Consider the following 26,387-nt stretch of genomic DNA (forward strand, 5'->3'; position numbering starts at 1 on the left):
TTGTTTAGGGCCAAAAGATCCTTGTAGCATTTATTTTGAGTGGAGAAACACAAAGAAGTTTATGTAGACTTAAAAGCATAAATAAAGAGGTGGGGGAAGCAGTCTTCCAGCATTGATTGTGTTCCATAAATATTAACTTGCATACTTTTAAAAGACTTTAGCAGAGATGCTTATCTTTCTAGATACAATTATATATTATGAAGTAAACATAGCTAACTATCCCAGGGGTGGGAAGCCTTTTTTCTGTCAGGGGCCACTGACCCACAGAAAAAATCAGTCAGTCGCAGGCCACACACAGCCCTGTGGGGGAGTGCGGAGGCTTGGGGCTTTACCCCGCAGCAAGGCAAGCCGGCACTCGCAGCTCCAGCCCCGCAGGGGGCACAGAGGCTCATGGCTTCCTCTAGGCTCCAGGGTGCGGCCAGAAATGAGGGGTTCAGGGTGCGGGAGAGGGCTCCAGACTGGGGCCGGGGGTTGAGGTGTGGGAGGGGTTGAGGGCTTCAGCTGGGGGTGCAGGCTCTGGGGTGGGGCTGGGGGGTTTGGGATGCAGAAGAGGGATCCAGGATGGGGTCAAGGGGTTTGGAGTGTGGGAGCAGGCTCAGGGCTGGGGCAGGGGGTTGGAGTGCGGGAGGAGGTTTGGGGTGCGGGCTCCGGGAGAGAGTTTGGGTGAAGGAAGGGGTTCCGACCTGGGGCGGGGGGGGGGGGTTGGGGTGCAGGTGTGCGTGTGGGGAGGGAGTTAAGGCGTGGGAGGGACCTTTGTAAGTCCGTCTGTCTTCACAGTGGCACCCTCCTAGAACCCCTCTCCAGAATTCTGTGCCCCAGAATGGGGAAAATGGCAGGGTTTAGTCCTGTATTCATAACAGACAGCTGGATCCTGAGCCCATCCAGCACTCTGCTTAATGAAAATGAAAGAAAACTTTAGCATGGGGCAGGGAGTTGGTGACCTGAAGCAATTCACTCAGTCTTCTTTATGTTGTTGGAAGATGGCCAATGGGGAGAAGGAACAGGAAGGGTTCCACTTCTGCAGCCTCACACTAAAGTAATAGTTGTATGTAGTCTTCCAGAGTCCTCGTATAAGAAGTAGAGCCCAACCAAGCCAGAGAGGACTGTGTCTTCCTACTTGAAGATGATTGCTCCAAGCCAGTGCGTGAGCATGTGCTGTACTGAACTGAATGGGCAGACAGCAAAAACATCTATTTTTCCCAAGCTGAGATCCACAGTTAGAAGAAGACACTGCAGAGAGCAGGGAGAAGCAGCAGCCCGTGGCATTGCTCTCCGTAGTAGCTGGAGCAGATGCAGCTCACCTAGATTTCAACTATCTAGGCTCAGAAAGGTAGATGCATTGTGTTTCCTCCTGCCACCAGGATCCAGCCAGTGGGAGTGCTGCAGAGATCATGCATTGTCTGTATGTTTTCCTATGGTGTCAAGCAGGCTATATCTTGCCAGAGCCTTACCTGCCTGTGTTTACTGATAGCCCCCAGCTGTGTATTCTCTCTGTCCAATCCTTTAAGCAAGTCAGATGTCATCTTAAAGATGACATCTCCTATTTCTCCCACTCGTTTCAGGAAGGATCCTCTAGCTATCATCCAGCCGTAAAAAGAAGTTGCTTAAGGAGATGCATACAAGAAAACCAAATCAGTTGACCCCAGTGAATCCCACATTTTAAGCATAAATGAGCTAATAAATCCCATAAACGATAATGTGGAAGAAAATAATCCTGAGTCTAGATCAGAATCTTATTTGGATTGTTATTCAGCAGATGGAGAGAATAAATCACTTTCCAGGATCCTTGCAGCCCAAGGATGCCTGAAAAGCCCAGACTAAAAATATATATAGTATATATATATCCAAAAGGAAATGAGGAAGAGAGATTCTTCATTGTCATTTTTCTCGTAAACTTTTAATTACCAGAAGAAAGGAGATAATGAGACCTAGGACAGAATGCAGTCTGCCAAAATGAGCACATGCTGGGTTCTTACAGGACTGCTCATCGGTTGCTCTCAGAGCAAAAGCTCTCAAGAATCCTGTTTCAGCCATTGCAAATGGGATCATTTGCAGAAGTTCTTCACTGATTGCTAAAAAGCAACATATCAGATTCCTGAAAGCAGCATCACTAAGTCCTCCTATCATTCATAGTTGCCCATGTGGAGCCTGAACTGATTAATTCAGGACTGTTGCTGAGATCATTGTCTCTGTATTTTCTCACATTCAGTTGTGGTTGTCGTCTTTTTAAGGAAAGTTTTAAAATAAATGCTTTAACCATTCAAGTATAGTATGTCACCTTCCTTCAGGATAAGGTGGTTAACGGTGTTGACTCAGTAGTCAGACCAAAGGATAACTATCTTTTGCAACATCAGAGAGGCAGTGCACATCTCTCCAGGAAAACACATAGATAGCTTTTGTCCAAATCAAGAACATCCCTTGAGCGAGACACCCTATATGTTTAGAAGTACGGTCAAATATATTTGCACATGTCTGAGGCCTACAGAAGTCAACACAAGTACTTTATCCTGCAGCAGGCTGCGGGGGGAAAGCTATACAACGTCTCAGTGGTAGCATGGATCAGGGGTCTCACAAAGCTAACTGGGCAACCTTACTTGTAGGTATTGATGAAAACTCAAAAGGCAACTTCATGGCCAAAAGGTGGGATGTGGCATATGAGGAAATCTGCAAGGCAATAACTTGGTCTTCATTCCTCACATTCTCATAACCCAACAATGTAGACATAAAGTCCTCTGCAGATATTGTTTTGCGTGTGTTAACAAAGTAAACAGTCTTGCTGCTGTCTCCAATTTCAGTGGGTAGAGGAGGAAACCACACTGTGAAGGACACAAAGGTTCCAGCAAAAGAATTCCCGAAGAGAATACATTTTTTCATCTCTGAGAAAAATGATTGGCAGAGACAAGGCAAATGTTTCCAGGAAAGGATTGACATCTTCACGTGTCAACTGAACAGGCAGAGTTTACTCCTGAGGGCATTCTGTGCCAAAAAATTAAAAATTCTGCACACAATATTTTTAAATTCTGCAAAATTCTGCAAGCTTTATTTGTCAATAAATAAATGCAGAGGCTCCAGCATGGCACAAGCCATTGGCTGCACGAAAATGGGAAATCACCCTGCAGCCTCCCCAGCCCCAAGGCACAGATTCAGTGGTGAGGCTGCACCTGACCCTGACACAGCACAAGGCCTGGGCCTACCTCAGAAGCACCCTGGGGCCTGTCCCTCTGTGCCAGGGGCAGGCAGGCTCAACCAGGCAGGATCCAAGTGTGGGGGGCTCGGTGTGGGGGGATCCAGGTGTGGGGTGAGAGGATTCTGTGTGGGACAATCTATGTGCAGGCAACTCTCAGTGGGGGGTGTAAGTGTGGAGGGATCTGGATGCACCAAGTCTCCTTTGGAGTGTGGGGGGGTTCCAGGTGCAGGGACAATGGGACTCTGCAGGGGCTTCCAGGTGAAGTGGTTGGGGCTCAGCAGAGGGGTCTGGGTGGAGGGAGTGGGGCTTGGGGGTCAGGGTGCAGCTAGTTGGGGGTCAGTGGCGTGAGGGTCTAGATCTGGGGGGCTCAAGGGAGTGGGGCTTGTCAGGATGGGGGTTTGAGTACAGGGAGCTCAGTGGGGGGTGGCCTGGGTGCAGGGATGGGGGTCCAAAGGCAGGGGGTCTGGGTGCAGGGGGGCTCCTGATGCAGGGGTTGAAGTTCCATGGGGTTTGGGTATGGAGGGCTGGGGCGGGGGGGGGTTGGGTGTACAGGGTGAGGCTTGGCAGGGGCGTCGGGGTATCGGAGGTCCGGATGCACAGGCGTTGGGCAGATTGGGGAGCAGCTCCCTGTACAGAGACCCCTTCCCTTGCAGCTGAGGAGCGATGGAGGCAGGAAGCGGGGAGGACGCTGAGCTTCCTGCAGCTGGGGGACATTTCTGGGGGTGGATCTGACACAGCGCCAGCCACTCCTTGCAGGGGAAGAGGAAGTCCCTTCCTCTCCTGCTTCTAGTCCAGCCAGGACTAGCAGCTGATCCCAGCTCAGGGTAGGAGCCACTGGCTGGGGTGTCCCCAGCCCTGCAGTGATTTACCTCTCTGCTGGTTGCTCTGGGTGTCTGAAATGATGTACCTGCACAGCTGGGGAGTGGTGCATAGCTACTCTTGCAGCTTCCCTTTGCATCCATGTTAGAAAGTCATTTTTCTGCAGGGAAGCAAAGAAATCTGCAGGGGACATGAATTTCGTGCATGCGCAGTGGCACAGAATTCTCCCAAGAGTAAGAGTTCTCTTGTTTACACACCGAAAATAAATGCTCCTTATTTTCTTTCCATTATCTCCTCTTATCCCTCAACCAGTCTATTATTTCAATGTCACAAACCCATTATAGCTCCAACTCTTCATTAATAAAATTTGTTTTTCTAATGATACAAGACTGCTTTTCCAAATGCTACAGATGCTGACACAATTTTTCTAAGACGGCAACGTAGAGCTAATAGAAATTCTTTTGCAATGGAAGTAGGACAGAGGGGAAAAATGCAATGTTTCAGAGCCGAAACATTAAAAAATGAAATCTTAAAAGTTGAGCACTCCTGAGAGTTTCCAGCAGTAAACCACAGAAGATACACCAAAAACATCAAAATATTTTTTTGCTATCTACAGTTTAAACAATATTAAATGCAAACATAATCGGAGCAGAGAATGTCAGGAAAATCTCTTAACCTTTATTTGTTGTAACATGTTCCAAGACTGTCTGAAAAATTTATGTAATTGGCTGCATAATGCATGTTGTTGTGGATGCTCTTAACGCAGCACTAAACTGTAGTGTGTGCCTTGTAAGATTTATACACTTAAGCCCCAAACCTAGGGGTTCAGCTGAGATGCTCTTAGCACAGGATCTGGGGAGGTGAGGGAGACACGGATGGTTTTATTCCTCTTTCCTCAATCCATTGGCTAGTTCAGCTCCGGTGCAATTTATAGCAGTATGAGTATTTTCAGAGTTTCATTAGAAACCACTGTAATCTAATTCAAACTACCATAACTTCTGTCAAAATGGGTTTAGAATTACACTACATGTAAGTGGTATGGGGCTTGATCACACATGGATAATCACAATCACCAAATGACATACTTCGTTAAACAGGAAATTATGGTAGAGTTCAGCACATTGCTTTTGTTGTCGACTTAACTGTCAACTTCTTTTAACGCCAGAGCACGATGAGTAGGTAAATGGAAGCTGGATTCTGATCTATGTGCTCACTTCAAAATTCAGTTCTTTAAACAAAAACGTTTCTTTAGTGTGTATGTGGGGTCGGGGGAGGTCTCCTACGTGACTGTCCAAATAATTACAACCACCATAGGAAATTTAAAAAATCATTGTTAATTTCTTCTCATTTTGGGAGAAGATAGGAGAATAGCACTGATATTTCTTAACCTGCGCTTGACTTCTAGCTCTTTTAAATACTTCTAGTTAAGCAAGCCCAACGCTATTTGAAGATGTACCTTTTCTCCCAGGGATGTGGTGAAGTCAGAGAGCAGCTTCTCAATTGTCAGTAGCATGGAAACATTACTTTAAATCTCACAATGAAGATCCTTGCTTGACAGCATAACTGAACAGTGCTGTCTTTGTCCTACTGTGAAAAAAAATAAAAAATTATATGATTGCTACCAATCATTAAATCAGCACAGAGCATATTTAAGGCTGCCTTCTTCTAATTCCAATCACATGACCCCTTCCCTCTCCCACCAAGATTTGGGTTTTACTTTGGCATGAATTTTATTAGAGACATAAGGTAGGTGAGGTAATATCTTTTATTGGTTAACCTTCACCTACCTTGTGTATCTCATATCCTGGGACCAACACAGCTATCACACTACAACAAACATGAGTTTTTATTCTTCTCTTCGTTAAATACCATTTCTGTAGCTCATGTACTTGTCATGACTCATGAATAAATATTAAAATATGAAATATAAACTTGCATTATTTGAGATCACATGTTTTCTTTTGGAGTACTGATCTGGGAGCAATCCTTACTTGTTCTGGAAGCATTTGTAGCGATCTGTCAGAGTATTTCTAGCTTTGGAACTGGCAGGTCATTGGACATGAAAACTGTTGTTCTTGCTATTCTTGTTTTTCTTCCTGGCTGTTTCCAGCATGATTTTAGTGAGAAATATCTCAGTAATCATTAGAGCTGAAGATTTTGTGCTTTATGCCAGTGATTTTTGACCTGGGCTCCGCGGACCCTTGGGGTCTGCAGATTATGTCTAGGATTTCCAAAGGGGTCCACACTTGCATTCAAAAATTTGTAGGAGGTCTCAAAGAAAAAAGGTTGAAAACCACTGCTTTATGCCATTTGGAAGCCGAATGCCAAGCTTACAACTAAATGGTTTTGCGTGCATTTTAAAGCAGTTCTCTAGGAGTGCTTAACGCAATGGCTGCAAAAAATCATGTCATATTTTAAGTTCGTGTGATAGGAAAGCAAGCTGTTAATCAGAATGATGTGAATTTAAGGTTTAGTAGCTCATGAGCTCCTAGATCTGGAGACAGTTGCTATATATAGTTAGAAAGGTAAAAGATTCCCAGCAGTACACGTTAGTTTCTAGGGTGGTTCATATGATTTCCTTTAAATTTTCACTGGCTCCCTGACTTCATAGTGAGATTTGGCACTGGTCCATAACCAAAAAAATCTAATAATTTTAATTCCTTTCTTTGCTTGTGTTTGTATGCCTTTGTGTCTTTATTTTTATAGGGGTGACAACCCAGCCTCCTTGAGCATTGTTATTTTGGATGCACAGGTAGCAGACTCCAGTACCTGCACACACAGATGGTTTTATGTACAAAGTTGCTCACAAATAAGTCCACTTATTGAAAATCAGGCTCTTAACAATTCTCTTGTCAAAGTAGACGTGAAAATAATTGGCATAAATTAATAACCTGGAATTCTATCTGGTACTTTCCCTATGTTCAACTGAAATTCCATTTTCCTTAAAGATTGAGAATCTGGATCCCCGAGGAATTCAGCTGTCCGCTTTGTTTATGAGTGGTGTGGATATGGCACTCTTTGCAAATGATGCTTGTGGACAGCCAATCCCATGGGAGCACTGCTGTCCATGGATGTATTTTGATGGGAAACTGTTTCAGACCAAGCTCATCAAAGCAAGCCGGGAGAAAGTTCCTCTCATTGACCTCTGTGATGGTCAGGTAGGTAGTTTCTGAAATGCATTTTTTTCATGTGTTCTGAATTTTCTTTAGTGTCTAATGCAGTTTATCTGGCAGTTGTTGTTTTAAGAGAGTGGTCTTTCTATCTGGAATGTAGATATCTTTGGGGATGGGAAATGGACCTTAATTATTAGGGCTCCTCTTGGGGAGAAATGGCATTTTTATTTTAATAGACTTTGAAGGAAGTAGAATGACTTCATTTTTCCTCTGTCCTGTAATCTCAGTAAACAGACTCAAGGATTCACTAGTTACTTTGAGGATGTACATGAATTCAAATTATCAAAAGACTATTATGCATACATATGTAAGATACATATCCGGAAACTGAAATCTTGTACATTCTCAAGGTAATGAGCAAATCAAGCAGAGCTGGTAGCTATCTCTGTTTCTTCTCAGCGGTAGCATCTTGTTTTGCATCAAGATGGCAATGCTGTCAAAAAGGGCTATGCTAACACTGCTTTTGCAAACAAACAAAATCCAGTACCATATTTATTTGACACAGAATTGAAAAGAGTGAAGTTGGGCTTACAACACCTACTCTCAAAAACCCTTAATTTCTTACAGAAAACAGAAGTTTAAAAAATAAACAATATACGAGTATTACAAAATATCACCAAGTGACTGCTCATGGTTGTTAATTTTACTTCAGTATTTCCTTTTCTAGGAAGAGGAAATATTGCAGTAGAGTGCATAGTATAATAAATGCTCATCCTCTTTTTTGACTTCCTGGGCGATCCTGAGAGGGAAGAGTTGGTAAGACTACCATTTGGCTGTATTTGTTTCTGACACTTGGAAAATTGATTCTAGACTACTGTATTAACTTGAATATGGGGATTTCTTGTGAATCAGTGAAATGTAATAGTAGATTGTTACCCACTGGATAAATCACAATTTGCTACATTAAAAGCTAGCTTTATTAAGAAATATGGGTGTGTCCCAACACCAGTCTAAATTTAGTATTCCTACAGTCAGGTTGATAAGCACAATTTGCATAGCACAAATACAAGATTTTAACATTTATTTTGTGCACTTTTGTTTACTTGCAGGCTGAGCAGGCTGCCAAGGTTGAAAAGATGCGTCAGAGCATCCTAGAAGGATTAAATTTCTCCAGGCAGAATCATCCACTCCCTTTCCCACCTCCACCTGCCATGCCTTTCTATCCAGCTTCTATGTATCCTCGGCACTTTGGGCCAGTCCCACCACCTCAGGGCAGGGGGAGAGGCTTTTCTGGTAAGTGAGTAGTTGACAGTACATGTACATGGATTCAAACTGGTATGAAATAAATACTGCCATGTCATTCACATTCCAAGATTGTGTTCTGATCATCAGCCCAACTTCATAGCAGTAGTGCAGTAAAATAAATGGTCAGATTATGGTCCAGCATGTCTGTTGCTGGAAACATAATTTTTATTGGCTGTGCCCTAGTAACTGAGGAGCCTGTAGTAATACCACTTGTTTCCTTCAAAACTGTAAGTAGCTGTGCCAGTGCAAAATGCCTTAGAGGCTATTGTTTTGTTTGTGGAGGGAAAAAGAGGAATAAATCAGCATAAGAGAATAGGAAAAGTACAAATGATAAAACTGCCTTACTTTAAAATGTTCACATTTGTAAGTGTAGAGTATGAATGAATGGCTTAATTTATGAAGGGAACAAGGTAGCTGTTAGGGCTGAAGACCACGCCTCCACCCACTTTTTAAATTTAATTTTTGGTACTTTCATTTAAACAGAGGCATGTTCTAGAGTAAGCACAGGAGATGACTGAATGATCACGCCATTCTCGATTTGTTTCCCTTCCTCATAGCAGCAGCCCCACACACAAAGGGCTACATACAAATTTATATTTAATAGTCAGGAAGTTTAATAGGTTTTGGTTTTTTTGTTGTTGTGGTTTTTTTTGTTTGTTTGTTTGTTTTTGGTGTGGCAAGTGTTATCATGAAGGCTTGCTGCCTCAAAACTTGTAAGCATGTTAACTTATGCACTGGAGGTTCAGACCTCCAGATTCACAAGTATATTTCCTACCCAAATAAAGGGTTACACTTAGTAGCTAGGAGACACATAGGCCAAGGTTGAAGTTACTCTGGATAGGACCCTCTAACTCGGGTGGGTGAACTTTTTGGCCTGAGAGCCATATTGGGGTTCCAAAACTGAATGGAGGGCCGGGTAGGGAAGGCTGTGCCTCCCCAAACAGCCTGGCCCCTGTCCCTTATCCGCCCCCTCCCAGTTCTCGCCCCCGACTGCCCCCCTCAGAACCCCTGACCCATCCAACCCACCCTGCTCCTTGTCCCCTGACCACCCCCTCCTGGAACCCCCTGACCCTAACTGCCCCCCCCGGACCCCACCCCCTATTCAACCCTCCCTAACCATACCTCTGTCCCCTGACAGGCCCCCCGGGACTCCCACACCTATCCATCCCTCCCCCCCCAAATCTCCGCCCCACCCAACTGTCCCCTGACTGCACCCAGGGACCCTCTGCCCCTTATCCAACCTCCCTGCCCCCTTACCGTGCCGCTCAAATCAGCATGTCTGGCAGCTGCACCACCCGGCTGGTGCCAGCCACGCCGCTGCGCTGCCTGGCAGGAGCTCGCAGCCCCCACCCAGAGCGCTGGCAGCACGGCAAGCTGAGGTTGCAGGGGAGGAGGGACAGCAGGGGAGGGGCCGGGGGCTAGCCTCCCCGGCCGGAAGCTCAAAGGCCGGGCAGGATGTGGCCCACGGGCCATAGTTTGCCCACCTCTGCTCTAACTGATGGTGAGTTGTTCCTGCGTTTCATCAGCCTCTGATCTGGCTGCGCAGTGGGGCTCCCATGTGGCTCTAATCCCTCTGGCTGCTAAACCAGCAGCCTTTCTCCTGCCTTATGTGTTGAATGGCAGTAGTCACTGTGGCTCTAAAAGGAACATGGCAGCAGCTTATCTTTCAGGGAATTCCCATATACCCGGCCCCCTCACAGCTTTTCCCCTGTCTTTCTTTACCCTGGGTCTAACAGGAGTCTGTGGCTTTGGAGGCCCTTATGGGGAAACAGTAGCAACAGGCGCTTACCGGGCCTTCCGGGTGGCAGCAGCAGCAGGACACTCCGGAGCCTTCTCTGGCAATGACAACAACAGGACTAGCAAGTTTCAGGGCGGTAATTATACCAAACCCCTTTTCTTAGAGCTTCTGGCAACAGCTTTTCACTTCACAGTCTGGTCTCGGGCTTTCCACTGGCTGCAATTTTCCTGTCTCCCTAACTGTCTCCAGCTGTCACTTTTCTAGGTTGCTGTGAACTCACTCACTGACTGCTGTACTCTACTGCAATCTTTTCCCTAAGTCCCTGTGGCAACCTGGTCTCTGTGCCAGTCTGCCTGTTACATTCTTGTTCAAATATAAAAATGCTTTAACATTTAAGTAGAAATTCTGTCTTTTGTGCTTCATAATGTTAGGATATGTTATAACAAACTCAGCTTTGCTTGGATACGTTAAAGATTTTCTAAAATTGGAGAGCAAAAAGGCATCTTGAAAAAGTGACACAGTAGAAGTTCTTGTATTTGTGTTACTGTTAATCCATCCTTCATTGGTGCCTCATGTCAAAGTCTGGATTTCTGGCCTAAGTTAATATAAGTGTTTAGATTTCTTTGTCCATTTTTTTCTCTTCTGTAAAAGGGGACAGTAGAAATCCATGAATTCCAGTTACTTGGGCTACAGGTTTCCTATATACCTAGCTGTATTCTCTAGCACTGTGGTTCCCAAGCTTGTTCCTCCGCTTGTGCAGGGAAAGCCTCTGGCAGGCTGCGTCGGTTTGTTTACCTGCCACATCCACAGGTTCGGCCAATCGCGTTTCCCAGTGGCCGCGGTTCGCTGCTCCAGGCCAATGGGAGCTGCTGGAAGCGGCGCGGGCTGAGGGACGTACTGGTCGCCGCTTCCAGCAGCTCCTATTGGCCTGGAACATTGAACTGCGGCCACTGGGAGCCGCGATCGGCCGAACCTGTGGACGCGGCAGGTAAACAAACCGGCGCGGCCCGCCAGGGGCTTTCCCTGCACAAGCGGCGGAACAAGTTCGGGAACCACTGCTCTAGCATCTACGCTTCTATTTAAAAAAACAAGCAAATATTTCTAACACTCTATGGCAAAAACAACCTTGCCAGTGTACACAGTACACCATTAAAGCTGAGAGAATTGTACAGAGAAGTATGAACCATCTGCATTTAACCAGGGCTGTCGTTTTTAAGCGTATTAACCTTTTAAAAACAAACATCATCTGCATAAGTGCCATCATTTTTAACCCTTTCATTGCTGATGGTCTTACCAGTAACATCTAGCTCTAGTGTGCTTACCTTGATTTCTGGAAATATGTTATGCACTGATCTAGCATTAATTTTTAAGGCCATTAGGTATAAAAATGCAAATTTTGAATGTCAGTGATACTGATATTCTCTGTTGTTTGGATACTAAGGTTTTTGCTTCTATAAAAAGAGGGTAAAAGTAGTGTTTACAGTTAAGTCAACTCAAATGCTATTTCTATAACATAGTCCAACATTAGTAATTTTTTAATGCCCTTTCTTGTGTATCATGCTGATGAAAGTACAGTAGTAAATTTAGGACAAGAGAATCTAAAAATAATTCCTTCTCTGTTACTCATGCTACCACCTTGTTTAAAAAAAATCCTTACATATTTTTCAAAATTTCTCTTCAGACTCTCAGTATCTATCTAAACATTGTTTTAAATTACTGAAATTGAAGAAGTCACATAAGAGTATTTATTTTTTAATTCATAATTCATTTATTTTAATAAAGGACTTCTAGATTCCAATTTTAGCTCTAATTTCTTTAAACGTTCACATCATCATGAAAATTAGTTTCACAGTATCAGAAAAGGAAGTTCTTTGTGTAATGAAGATTGACGGAGCGTATTTTTCCATTCACTAATAACTTCGATTTTATGACTGTAAAGAACAATTTTTGGTTTTGCGTTTATGTGCAGGAGTCCAACCTATTCCTTCTCAGGGAGGGAAACTTGAAATAGCTGGCACTGTCGTCGGCCATTGGGCTGGAAGCAGACGTGGACGTGGCGGTAGAGGGCCATTTCCTCTACAGGTGGTTTCTGTTGGAGGACCAGCAAGAGGGTAAGTGCAATACTGCAGAAACTGTTCTTAACATAATTCAGTGATTCAATGCACTAGAGAATCCAAGATGGGGAAATGAGGTGACAGCAGACCTTGCATAAAGTATTATGATTACATTTCTTTCGGACTTGCGTGTGGAGTGGACTAGGTAACAGTAACGCCATTACTCAGGAGTTCAAGAGCACTTGTATGTTAATTTTATCATGTTCTTTCTCAGTAGTTCAGATAAATTAAAACGTTTCTGTGCACAAAAATCTCTCATTCGGAATCTAATTACATACATTTCACGGGTACTGTACCAGGATATGACTCAATAACATTTCAGTTACAAGAACATGAGGAACTTATTTGAGCCAACCAAATCCATTCCCGCATTCTATATTTTTTTATAATAGTAAAATATTTACTTACCGGTCTGATAAATTGATGAGTAATTTTATTATGTAGTACTAGAGGAGGAGGGGGAAACACCTCAATGTGGAGTTTAAAAGGCTTAATGATGCCCAGACACTATGGTGATGGGGAAAATACATGATTATTACATACAAAAAACTAGATTAAGAGAACATTAAGCACCCTCAGTTCCTATTGATGTCACCTGGTGCTATGGATATGCTGCAGTTCTGAAAACCGGGACCTTTGCAAAATAATGATATGGCTTGATTTAAAAAAAAAAAAAAAAAGGCTGATATTTGTTCCCAGAGATTTATGATCATTGTTTGTGTTATAGTAGCATTTAGCAAACTTAATTGGGATTCAGCTCCATTGTGCTAAGCACTACACAAACACTTTAAACCCCAAAAGTTAACAGGAAATTAATATATTTTGTGTCTATAATTACTTGCAATCAGGTGTAACTTCAAAGAGCAGAGTAAAATAGGTGTATTAATATATTTCTTATATAGTAACCTCATCCTCACTCTTCTCCACCGTTTACAAAACAATATCAAACACCTAGCATGTAGGACACATCTGGCCTCACTTGATGTGTTTGTGGCCTGCCATGACGTTATTAGATCATGCAAAATCTAAGCTTTCATTTTTTAAAAAAAGTTCATAGCCTCATAGGTTTTGAAGGTAGCCCCCCAAATGTGAAGTGAATGAAAATACTGCCATGTCTTCCTGGGTCTGCGGGTAGCCAGAAACAATGAGTCTGGGAGGCATGATTTCCCCTCCCCGCATTAATCTAGTTGAGATATAATCTATAAATCTCAATGCTAACTTTTTAATGTCATCGTTGACTATTTCATTGCTGATCATTTTATTGGCCAGAATAGGGAAGTGGGTGGAAGTGAAGCCCTTGAATAGATAAAGAAAGAACTGGAAGTTGATGCAGGAGGGAAATGCAGAGGGGAAGACCAGAAGAGAAACAGTGACAGGCAAGAGGGAGGCAAACAGAAAAGAAGTTTGGGAAGGAAGGAAGAAAAATAAAGGGCAGAAATAATAGTGGTACTAAAGGGAGCAGATTTAGGTATACATAAAGATGTGTTCTACGCTGCTTCTTTGTACAAACAATCTCATGGGCTTCAGTGGGAGTTGAGCTTTGAAATGAGGACAGTATGTAGATATAAATTTATCTCACAGTAATTGAGACTCCCTCCGACACCTCTTTCCACATGGCTTCCCAAGAACTCAAGTTCAATGCCGGGTATTGACACTTCGGGTATTTTTATGTGGCATGCAGCAAAGTGATGCTGAGTTGACCAGACTCAAGCGTAGAGCGTACCACACATCCAAAGTTGCACAGAAAACCTCTTCCTTTATATACATTTACACATTACATTTACTATACACTGCATCATGTTTTGAGATTGGCTGGGTTACTTTGTAGGAATTAATCCCTGTACACCATGCTCTGTCCGCACACTACTTACTTTTTACCTTATCTTACATTCCAGGCCTATCTTGTCCATTGTAAATGGTTCCCTGGGTGTTCCCCCTTTGTTGGCTAGTGGAGGCTTTCTGTCTCTTAGTTTATTGACCCATTTACCTGTCTTAGTTATACTCCTAGACATTCTGTGCCAAAAATTAAAAAATGTTGTGCCAAAAAATTTAAAATTCTGCAGACAATATTTTAAAATTCTGCAAATTTTATTTGTCAAATAAATGTGGAGGCTCCAGCATGGCATTGGGGAGCACAGGCCACTGGCTGCACAGAAGTGGGAGATCCCTGTGCAGCTCTCTCACCCCGGGACACGGATTCAGCAGTGAGGCTGCACCCAACCCTTACACTGCGCAAGGACCGGACCTGCCCCAGAAACACCCCAGGGCCCAGCCCCTCCGTGCCAGGTGCAGGCAGGCAGGCTCAGCAAGTCAGGTTCCGAGTGTGGAGGGACTTAGTGCGGGGGGGATTCAGGTGTGGGTTGAGAGTGTTCTGTGTGGGGTAATCTGGGTGCAGGCGTCTCAGTGGGGATCTGGATGCACAGTGGCTTATTGGGGAGTTCTGGGTGCAACAGTAATGGAGGTCCAAGTCAAGTTGGTTGGGGCTCAGCACGGGGGTTACGACCTGGGTATGGGGGGGGTAGAGCTTGGCAGGGAGGTCTGGGTATGGGGGGTCCAGATACTGGGGGAGTGGGGCTCAGTGGGGGTCGGATCTGGGTGCAGGTGGCTCGTCGGAATGGTCCAGGCGCATAGGGAGTGGGGCTCATTGGGGGAGGAGGTGAGGCTTGGCGGGAGGGTCTGGATATGAGTGGGTCTGGATGCCCAGGGGTTGGGCAGATGGGGGAGCAGCTCCCAGTACCGAGATCCCTCTCCCTGCAGCTGAGGAGTGAGGGGTGCAGGAAGGGTATGTGGGGGGGAAGGAGTTCGCAGAGATTCCTGCAGCTGGGGGAGAAATCTGGAGGTGAGTCTGACCCGGCCCAGGATGCCATACAGGAGAAGAGGAAGTCCCGTCCTCCCCAGCCTAGCCGAGACTAGCAGCTGAGCCTGGCGCAGGGTAGGAGCCACTAGCCGGGTCTTCCCCGGTCCTGCCCCACAGTGATTTACCTCGCCGCCGTCAGCCCCAGGCACCCAAAATATACTGCTGGGGAGGGTTACATGACTGCTCTTGTGGCTTCCCTTTGCTTCCCTGTCAGAAAGTCATTTTTCCGTAGGGAAGCAAAAAAATCTGCAGGGGACATAAATGCTGTGCGTGCACAGTGGCGCAGAATTCCCCCAGGAGTATAGTTAGCACAGACATTCTGTTTCCAGCCTGCTGAGCCATTTACCTCTCTAATACTGTCTTCCAAGAAATAAGGCCTCATCTATGTCCAGTTACTCATGTCAGGCTAGGCGTATATTCCACTTCTTTTCGTTTTCTTCTTTGTATTAGTATTTGTTTTATTTGCATTATATTCCTGTTTTTTGTGCTTTTTTGTAAGTTTATTACTCAGCAACATATTAAGACCAGAGTAGTTGTAATTATTGGGACTATCATTAAACTAAAGTGTGAACCAGGGAGTGAGTGCAAGCTTCTCTTTTATAGTATAGCCTATCAGGGTGTAATTTTACGTTATAAGCTTGCTCGGCCTTTAAAACATTCTTTTGTAATTTTAACTTTGCTTTTATTTTAATTACATTATAAAAAACTGGTACAAAATATATATTTTTTTCATTTATTACCACAGGAAATTTAGATGTGAAACAGAACATAGTCCAATTTAAATAACATTCCCTGGGTCCTACCAGAAGTAGTCCATTTCAGCTGTTACACAATACTTGTTATTACCAGCATAGGCAGTTTTTACTTTATCAAAGTCTCAGCATTTCAGTCGTACTGTGCAGTTTGGATACTGTTCCACCAGAGTGAACCCAGATGCTGGCAACTTTGTCTGTAAGATCTTACACCTGCCCATGTAAGTGTCCCCCAGGTGCAAAGAGCCCTACACATTTGGGACTTTTCAGACCTTGTATTGCCTTGAAGCAGTATTTGAGTAGGAAAAACATTGCGTGGGTTGCAGTGCTTTTACATTTATCTTTGTTATTGGACCCTTGTTAATTTTTTTAGCCTGCACCTTCTGGTGTTACCTTTTCTGCACTAAATATATAACTTTTTTTGTGGTGATAGGAGAGCAAGTTTTCTTGATCCGTATCACATAAGGCTGCTTTTACTTTGTATAGCATGTATTCTTTTACATACTACACACTTTTTTAGAACACATTGACTTAATTTCATACTTAATATTTAAACCCTTTTAATGCCATTTTCCTTAAGGTTAGATAGTGACCCTTACAGTTAGGGATATCTACTTAATCTACTCCAGAAGTATGGATTTTGGGTTTATTTCAGTCTTGTCGCTGAGATTACTTTTACCTGTTCCAGACAAGTGTCATCCAACTTTATATGTTGAGATTTCCCCTGAGACTTCTTTCCACTTGGCTTCCCAAGAACGCCATTTGACTCCAGATTTTATCACTTAGGTATTTTTATTTTTCATGCAGCAAAGCAATACTGAGTTGATCAGACTCAGGCATAAGGAGTAGGTATAGGGCATACTACATATCCAAAGTTACACAGAAAACCTCTTTCTTTGTATACATTCATACGTTATGTTGCATTTACTATACACTGTATCACATGTTTTGGGATTGGCTTGGTTATGTTGTAGGAACCAATCCCTGTACACCATCCTCTGATCATGCACTGTCCATGTACAATTTACTTTTTCCCTCATCTTATATTCCAGGCTTCTCTTGTCCATTGTAAATGGTTCCCTGGGTGTTTCCCCATTTCTTGGCTAGTGCAGGCAATAATGGGCATTAATTAAAAGGGGAATCTGGCCCTATCCATAGAATGAGTTCAGTACCCCGATGTAAGCTAAATATAGTACTTCTGATGACAACACTGCTTGTGGAAGAGTTCTGGTGATGTATATTGCCACAGTCAAGGGGGCGGGGTCCAAGATCAGAATACTGTGCATATAATTATGATATGTAGTGGCTAGGGCATTACCATTAGTTCTTTGAAGGCACCCTCACATACCCACTGTGCATCTGCTCGTCTAAGTAATTCACTTCACTCGTTTGCATTGGAGAGGAGCCCTTCCATATTCTGGGTACTAGAAGAAGCAAAGCAAATGCACAATCACTAGCCCCAGACACCTATAATCAGGATGCTAAACTGACATCCTTAATAGGGATCTCTCTGTGTCGGGGGGAGCAGTTGAATTGCTGCAAGGATGTAATCATTTCCAGCAGTACCTAGATGGAAAAGAGATGTAAAGACACTCTCTGGTGGTAGCTTGCCAGAGAGAGGATGAACTAAAGATGCTATGTTTGGGTAGGCAGTTTATTTTGGGAGACTTGTTACCACCTCCAAAAACCAAAATTCTTTGCAATGTCAGATCTGCTCTCCTCCAGCCAAATCATAATGGAAGCTCACCTCTCTGTATGTAGAGCTACTAAAAATGGATCATTCAGAGGGGGGGAAAACTGTCATTCACCGGAAAGTGGCAGTCCACGTAAAGGCTGACAGGAAATACACCCTGGTGTCAGAGTCCTCTCAAAACAGGTGTGTGAATGATTGAGGACTTCATCTGTGGACTTGATTTGGTACCAAAGAGGAAAAGTTACTCTGCACTGAAAACAGAGGACAGGGACAACATTGTCCATGCTTTGTCACTTAATCCACCTCACTTTTTCATCTCCTCCCTCTTAACAGAGGGCAGTTCAAGTCCAGGCTTACCTTCATTGTTCTCTCTTGACTTCTTGCAACTTAATTCTCAAATGGCTTATCTACGCAATCTACTGATTTTCAGTCTTCTCCATACCGTTAAGTGTGATCAACTCACTTTCATTAACTTTGACCCATCAGTATCCAGTGAGATGTGAAATCTGAATTGCAAAAACCTATTTTTGAACTATCTAGAGGTCACAGTCACTTCATCCTAAATATAATTAGTAAATGGGATGGGTCTGTCTTGTTTTCTTTGTAAATTGGTTTAAAAATGCATACCAGATTAAAATAAGAGTGGTCAGATGTGTAAAGTATTCATTTCCTCTTTCGGTTTCCTTCTAATTCCATTATTTATTACTTCTTATTGCATTGTGGATGTGCATACAGAGACTGGGGTTGGCACTTGAGGTGATTCAATCTAAATTAGACATAACACAGCAAAGATGACAACAAATTGTAGGAGTGGAATAAGTGGAAACGTTGGACCGGAACTTGGCTCCTCTTTTGACTGCTTTGTCCCACTCTGGCTACACAAAGCAGCCTTAAAGCTAGCAAAATCAGCTACTTTGAGACCCTCCTGGCATAGGGGAATCCTCAGGTTGTGTAGAGCCAGCTATGCGGAAAAGGAGGCAAGGATGCCGAGCTGCAGAAATCACTAATTGCTGGAATGGCTCAGTGGGGGCTGGTGCAGCCAGCACAGCATAGAACAGCCCTGAGACTGCCCTAACCTACTAGGGACATTGTGGAAGCTCCTTCGCTGGAGGTTTTCTAAAGGAGGCTTAGAAATCCATCTGTCTTAGATGGGTTAGACCCAACAAATGCTGCATCTTGGCAGGGGGTTTGACAAGATGACCCTTGTGGTCCCTTCTAACCCTATAATTCTTTGATTCTAAGTTGCTCCTGTGGACCTGACTTGGCTATCCTATTTCTCATTCCTGTTCTGGGCCAAGCCTAAGGCTCTGGCCCATTGGTTTTGATATATGTACTTGTAGTAAAGTCAGGAGCAGTCCTGTTGGTGTTAGATTCCAATACTGAAAATGAAAGTCCTGACATCGCGGTAGAGTACATTAAGGTTTTTTTATGTAATTGCTTACTGTAAAGCATAAATGTGAGTTGTAGGTGGGTCTTCCACCCCTGGAACCTGGGTTCAAAATTTGTAATGAAGGGCAAATTAAAATCTGTGGGCTCTCATCTAATCCTCATTTAGATAACTTGAAACCCTGCTATATGATTTGGTGTGACTGGAGCTCTGCTCAAGAGAGTTCCAAAACGATAAGTCATAATTAAGAGAGTGTAGCAGAACTGTGTTGATAAGCTTGTACAGTGTCTGCCTGGACTAGGCATGGTTCAAGCCACTCCTTCCATTTCATAAGCACTTAAATCACTGACCAACTTTAATATTGCAGTAGCTTTGCATTGTTGAATCATATTTGCACATTGTGGGTGGGAAGTATTATTCAGTGGAAAGAGTGGTCTTATGAATATAAATAAATAGTCCATAATGGCTGTCTTTTGCCAGGCTTTTAGTATGTATGCTAGCCACTGATGGAAAATTTGATAGTATTTTAAAGGAATTTTAAGGATAACTAGATAAGAATTTAAAGAATTTCCATAGAGTTTGAAAGTACTTCTTCATTGCTTGTTCTGAAGTGAAATTGTGAAATAGCCATTTTATTGCTAGGAAAACAAGATTTTAGAAACACAAATCATAAACTTTGCACTCTCACAAGTAGTAAAAATCTTAAAACACTGAATGATTAATCAGGGTGTTTCTTGGGATGGGGAGGGAGTGAAACTTTTCTATAATAATTAGATGGCATTAGCAAAAAAACCCTTTATTCTATTTAGTTTAAGGTATTTTTAAACAAAATTTAAATGCATTTGTTGTTTGTTTTTCTTTAATACACATAGGCGTCCTAGAGGAGTTATTTCCACTCCAGTGATAAGAACATTTGGAAGAGGTGGAAGGTACTATGGGAGAGGTTATAAAAACCAGGGAGCAATTCAGGTAATAAAGTGGTGTGATTTACTTCCATAACTCTGGTTTACAGGCTAGTGTGGTCACAGGCTCCCTAGGCCAGCAGGACTTGCTGCTGACAGCTCTTGGGAGAAGGGCAGGATAGAGTGCTTCTTGTAGCTACCATGGTATATACTGGTCACTGAAACAATAAACCATATGGACAGTAATGACAGTTCTCCCAGTGTTGTTCCATCTCATTCAGAAGCAAGCTTTGGTTATCTGATTAGAGGAGAAAAATGCACCCTGCAATGAAGAATATGGGTCCCATGTGGACAATCCTGATCAGCTGAAGGGGAGGGATGTGGGACCTTAACTGAAATCAGTGAGCAAACACTAAGGAGAAATATGAAGTTGAAACAAATTGGTATTTTATATTCCCCACGGCCAACTCCCCCAGTTTTTGTTCACTTTCATTCTGGCCCCCCAATTCCTTTAAAAAAAACAAAACAAAACAAAAAAAACCAACAGGTAGTGCTAGGATTCTACCTCTAGAGTACTCACTGTAAATATTAATAGGAAATTATGGAACAACCTCTGTGCCATGTGATTACACAGTCCCATCTTTTGGTAATGGTACAAAGAGTCCATAAATCATAGCTTCTGCCTTTTCCATGGTTCTTTGAAACCGTGTAACTGAAGCATATGGGTGTTACACATGTAATGCCAATTTGTTTCAGCTTCACATTTCCCCCAGTTTTGTTCAGTCTTTTATTCCAGCTGCTCAGCACTTTTGCAAGTTAAATGAGTCCCAGGGGAGATGGATTAGTGGGCAGCTAGTAGACGATGTGGATAAAAGTACATGATAAATGTATCATGTGGCTCTGCATTGTGTCACATGGATAGTAGCAGATAGGAGTTGGTGGGGTGGGGTGCTAACAGCGAGAGGAGTGCTCTCTTTTGAGAGATGAGGGAACTCTTAATTTCAAGTAAAACTCAATGTTTTCTAGATGTAAAAATTCAAGCTTGTTCTATTCACTTCTTTGTAGTTATTGCATCCTATCTTCCTTGTCAATGTCTGTGGAAATTGATCTAAATTTCAGTGTGTATGTGTATCTGGTGTTAATTTCTGTATTTTTAAAGCTTTAATTCTCATTACCAGCACCCCAGTGTAAAGTATTCTGCTGGAATTCTGTATTGAATTCACAGGCCTGGAAACAGGGGGCCTCTGTTTACCCATAGAACCAATATAGCATGTGCACAGCAGTCCAAGTTTGCTAGAGTCATAAGTCTCTTTCACTGGGAATACCTTTGAGATTGAGAGGGTAGACCAGTCTCCATGGTATTTCAGTCTTTGGGTATCAGACAGCACTTAAAAGCAAGGAAATGGATATCGTAAGGAAATGAATATTGTAAATCTTCCACTGCAGATATACGGCCAGATTTTGATACCCTTCCTTGTAATTAATTATGTTTATTATGGTAGTGTGTAAGGGCCATCCAAGAATGGAGCCGCATTGTACTAGGCACCACACAAATACTGTAGTAGGTGGTCCCCACCCCTAAGACTTTACAGTCTAAGTAGACAAGACAGGCAAAGGGTGGGGAAGGAAGTAGCACACACAAGCGGAATGAACAATGTGATGGCTGCAAATGTCATGTTAGTTCCAGTTATTTTTTGAGGGGTAGGTATAGTTAGGAGGGGTTCAGCTAAAATGAAAAGAAAAAGAAAAAAGGGGATAGGAACAGGGCAGGGGAGTAGAGGGTAAGGGGGCAGGTGTGCAGTGAAGCTGAGATGTGAAGACTGCGGGCTTGTCTACACTACCGCTTGGGGTCGATCTAAGATACACAACTTCCGCTACATGAATAGCATAGCTGAAGTCGACGTACTTAGATCTACTTTCCGTGGTGTCTTCACTGCAGTAAGTTGACAGCTGACGCACTCCCGTCGACTCCGCTTGCGTGTCTCATTCTGGTGGAGAACTGAGTCGGTCGGAGAGCGCTCAGCGGTCAATTATCGCGTCTGTACTAGACATGATAAATCGACCCCTGCTGGATCGATTGCTGCCCGCTGATGCTTTGGGTAGTGTAGACAAGCCCTAAGAGAGGAGCGGGAAGGTTAGAGCAAACAGACAGACAGCACAAAGCAGAGCAAGTACCCACAATAAGTAGCATCTTAACCCTCAAAGAGTTCCAATGACTTCATTGAGACGACTTGTAAAATAAGGTGCTACTCAGCAGGAGTGGAGGGGACAAGTGGCTGGTCTATAATTAATACGTTCTTACGACGTATAAAGAAATATATATTTTGTCACAGGATAACACCCTTAACTCTGACTCAAAATATATGCTGTGCTTTCTTAGTAGTTTCAAAATATCAATACAGCAAAAAACAACCTGAATAGGACACCTAAAAAGAATATGTGAGCACTGGTGCCACAATATTGATCAGCCTCAAATGCTTCATATTGATATTATACACTTTCCTAGCAAGCCACCTATGCAACACTAATACTAAGGGACAGCAATTTGAATATTTTACCAAAACAAAAAAACCCAGCAATTCAGAAATACCTTAACTAATATTTCCCATGGTTACAGTTAAGATTGTTGTTGTGAAATTGTAAGATTTACACCATGTCCTTAATGTATTCATTTCTTTGCTTTTTTGCTTTAATCTACTCCTTTATCTGAAGACACTGGGGAGAACAGCTAGTGTGCTTTAGCAGGGTCTACATGGACATTTAGTGCCTGGCAAGCTACTAAATCTACTAAGGGTAGATTTATGCTCCATCTTGCCACAAGCTGGAGCATGTTCATGTATACAAGCCTTAAGTGTTTTGTGTTTGTAACAATGTGATAAGTTGTCACTTAGCAATCTAAATTAAAAAGAAACAACGATGTTGATTGTTGTGTTTTGGAATTGTATGATTTATTATTGCAGCTGATGAAAAGTTAAATGTAGTTTTAATTCTCAAGCCCTGTAAGTCTACATTTTCAATATTAGCTTTATGGCTTTATTTCATCTGTGGTATGTTTTCTGAGCATTTATTGTGCATTTTGAATATAAGTCACTTTCATGGGCTCTCTCTTACATATGCACAGTACATGGTATTACATGACACTACTCGTACCTTTGTTAACAAATGTTTTATAGTGTATCTGAGAAACAGTATGTAATCATATCATTAGACTACTCTGCGTGCAAATGAGGACACAGAGTTAACGTCATGTGCTGAATCTTAATTTTGGCATTTCCTGACTCTTGTTTACTTAACTATACAGTCTAAACAGTGTAATTATTGCACCTGGTGCAAAGTGCAACTTCCCACGGGCATGTCAGAAAACTGGGCTGAGCTAAAAGGTGTTCACATTAATTTTCCTTTAAGGACTGAAATTCTTTGAATTATGGTAATCATAATTATGATAGCCAGCTCTGCCATTTTTGGCTCTTGGTCATAAAAAGCTAATTCTGTAACGGGTTAACTGAAGGGGGAAAAAAAAAAAGTTGGTTTCTGGACTGCATAAGGCAGGGGAAGCCCAGATATATTGTCTGTTGTTCCCCAAAGATGAAATTGGCATTAGATGCTTTGTTTGACCTTGTGCACCCTTTCCACAGTGAGGTAAATTTTCCATGTCTGTAGATTGATATGTTCAGTCTTTAAATCCGTGCTAATCTGGGAATTTAGTATGGTATGCAAACTCTTGTTACAACAGTAGATCATGTTTGGAATATTCCAAGTTAACATGTAATACTTCTGTCTGTGTTCTGCAGCGCACTATCGGAAGTGGTGTCAAGATAATCAGTTACAAATATACAATGGTAGCTTCTTTAATAATGTATTCTCTTTTTTTAAAATAGGGCAAACCTCCTTATGCTGCTTCAGCAGAAGAAGTGGCCAAAGAACTTAAGTCAAAATCAGAGGAATCTAAATCCTCAATTGTGTCTTCAGATGGATCCCTGGCTGAAAATGGAGTAGTGAATGAGGAGAAGCCAGCTTCCCAGATGAATGGGAATACAGGAGACGTCCGGGGTTCCAACCAGTCTGAAAGTGCCTTGAGTAATGACTCTAAAATGTGCAATACAAATCCTCACTTAAATGCACTAAATGCAGACAGTGTTTGCCATAAAGATGATACTCTTGAGGCTGCTGTCTTAAAAAAAGAAGAGTAAACTTATTTTTTATAGAGGGTGAAGGATGTTGGGAAGGGTCAGGATTAGGAATATCTGGAAAGAAAGAGAGCCTACAGTTACGTACATTTTTTCCTTTCCGTAAGAGAAAAATGAGGACTTTGGAAATTCGGATCCCTCTTTGATGTCAGAGATTTAAACAACACATTTTTAGTTTTAACCAGTTGTAGTCAAAATGCTACAATAAAACAAAAAAGAAAGAGAATGAAGAGCATTTGACTCCCGCACTTAAAATGAAGTATACATAAAGTTTAAACTGGTTATGACAAAAGCTTGTAGTTTTGTTTCTTGAAATATAAGGAAAACAAATTTTGGCAGTCTTTAAGTATATATAGCTTAAAATATAATTTTTAGTACTTGGCACCATATGTATGCCATTATATTTGATTTTGCATTACTGTGTCACAATAAAGCTTTCTTTAAGGCTTTGATTTCATGATTTTGGGGGAAAAAAGGCACAACCACAGTTTTTCTTTCTTAAATTTCATCACTGTTGATGTGGTTCTTTTGTGTTAAAATGTGCAAACTATCGAAACTAAAAATTATAGAGTAATATTGCAGTTCTGCTGATTTTAAATATACATCATACATACTTTACAAGAAAGTTAAATGGAGATAAACTTGAAATCATAGAAGATACAAATGACCTTTCAAAATAAACACAATGTGTTCTGAAACTTTTTGTGACTAATACCATGCATCCGTGATCAATGAACTATGTGGTTTTGAATCAGACGTAGACCATTAGTACTACTATTTGAGCTAAACTTCTGCATGGTTCATGATTTTTAAAGTGTGTAGTTAATATTATGCATGTTATTGTCCTCTTTCTTCCATTCTTACAAGTACTGTGCCCATTTGCAAAACAAAAAGCTAATAATCAGTAATAGTCCTATAAAAGATGTTAACTATGTTTAGTCATTGACTGATCTTGCTCTAACCTTAAAATTTTGTGATTATTGACCTCTGTTGCATTTATTCTAAAACTTTTAAAAAAAAAATTATCTAGCCGTTTTTTGAATATCAACGTTACCCTGGTGTACTCATTGCTGTATGCATTATTGTTCTCTGTTGCTGTTTTATGCCTTCATATTAGCAAATATGAAATTCTGTGAAAAACAAAAAAAACAAAAAAAGCTTTGATCTTCAAAAAATACCCCCTTCTGTAGCAGGAAACAAATGGCTTGTTCTTGAGAACTTTCCCATCAAGAATTTAGTATAAGCAAATATACCTGTATCATTTTGATGTTTTTGTTAGTGTTTCCAAACTTAATGTACTTCAAAATCAGAATCATTTCTTTATATTCGTTTTCATATAATTCTCCTGATGCTCTTCATCACACATTAGTGATCAGAAATGAGGTGTAATTCCCCATTCCCTGCCCGCAAGAGCTAAGTAGGTATCTTAATGTAAGTTGAAGGGAGTTCTGCCCCAACTCATGGATTGTGCAAGAATGAACTACTGTTGGGTTTGATTGGTTGTAGATGGATTGTGGTGTGGTGTATTTGAAGGCTATTGAATGCAACTTACAATGCTTAATAAAAATCTTTATTCTTTTAGTATAAAATAATGTATGCCTTTTTTATTGTCATGTAGACCTTTAATTAAACATACTGTGAGTAAGTTTTCCTGTGCACAAATAAGCTGGTTGTTAGTGAATGACATGATCTCCTACTGGCATGTAGAGAACGGAAGCAAAGCACTTTGTCATCATCCTTATGTAGGGGGATGTTGCCCTTGATGAGAACAATGCTCAGTCCTATTCATTTTGTTGAATAACGCAGGTTTCATGACTTGGTTAGTAAGTTGCAAGTGTTCAACTTAACTCTTGAGGGCTGCTACAAAATATAATTCGTCTGAAATTTGAGTGGGGGGAGGTATATTTTTTCTGAAATATGACATAAGTTAGTCACCAAAGCCTCCAATTCAAGGCCCTGCTGGCAGAGAGAATTAAAAATGCAGTAAATAGCAAATTGAGAAGCAAAATAATTATTGTTGTGGTTACTTCAGAAACTACCATGTTTTTGTATTCGCAAAAATGGATGAAACACTGAAAAGCAGAATTTCAGAAGCTAAGATGCTAGAATCTTCCTAAGGAGAAGCTTTTATTCCCAAAAGAAATGGTACCCTGTGCCCTGTTCTGGTTCTCTGCAAATTGAACAAATAACCAAGGAAAAACAAATTAATGTGGCTTCTCTGGCACACATAATCCCTTCTCTCAGTCCTCAGAACAGATTCTGAGTTCCTTGACCTTTAGGATGCCTCACTAGCTGTGGTTTTTGCCTTATGGAGAGGCTCACGATGAGCAGCA

General features: G+C 42.1%; 1 protein-coding gene across 2 annotated transcripts in view; it reads left to right on the top strand.

Moving 5' to 3' along the window:
* The window catches only part of FAM120A (family with sequence similarity 120A), a 116,656-nt gene extending 91,013 nt beyond the window's left edge, over window positions 1-25,643 (top strand). Inside the window, exons 13-18 of one of the 2 annotated variants that reach the window (XM_007056886.4) lie at window positions 6,955-7,164; window positions 8,229-8,412; window positions 10,161-10,298; window positions 12,132-12,273; window positions 19,838-19,934; window positions 23,746-25,643. In XM_007056886.4, the coding sequence (XP_007056948.3) occupies window positions 6,955-7,164; window positions 8,229-8,412; window positions 10,161-10,298; window positions 12,132-12,273; window positions 19,838-19,934; window positions 23,746-24,057 (1,083 nt within the window). In that variant the 3' untranslated portion in view covers window positions 24,058-25,643. The remainder of the gene's footprint in view (window positions 1-6,954; window positions 7,165-8,228; window positions 8,413-10,160; window positions 10,299-12,131; window positions 12,274-19,837; window positions 19,935-23,745) is intronic. The other variant, XM_037905776.2, reaches the window with a different exon arrangement.
* The last annotated feature ends 744 nt before the right edge of the window (window positions 25,644-26,387 follow it).

The sequence above is a fragment of the Chelonia mydas genome, chromosome 7 (assembly GCF_015237465.2).
Source record: "Chelonia mydas isolate rCheMyd1 chromosome 7, rCheMyd1.pri.v2, whole genome shotgun sequence".
NCBI classification, from domain to species: Eukaryota; Metazoa; Chordata; order Testudines; family Cheloniidae; genus Chelonia; species Chelonia mydas.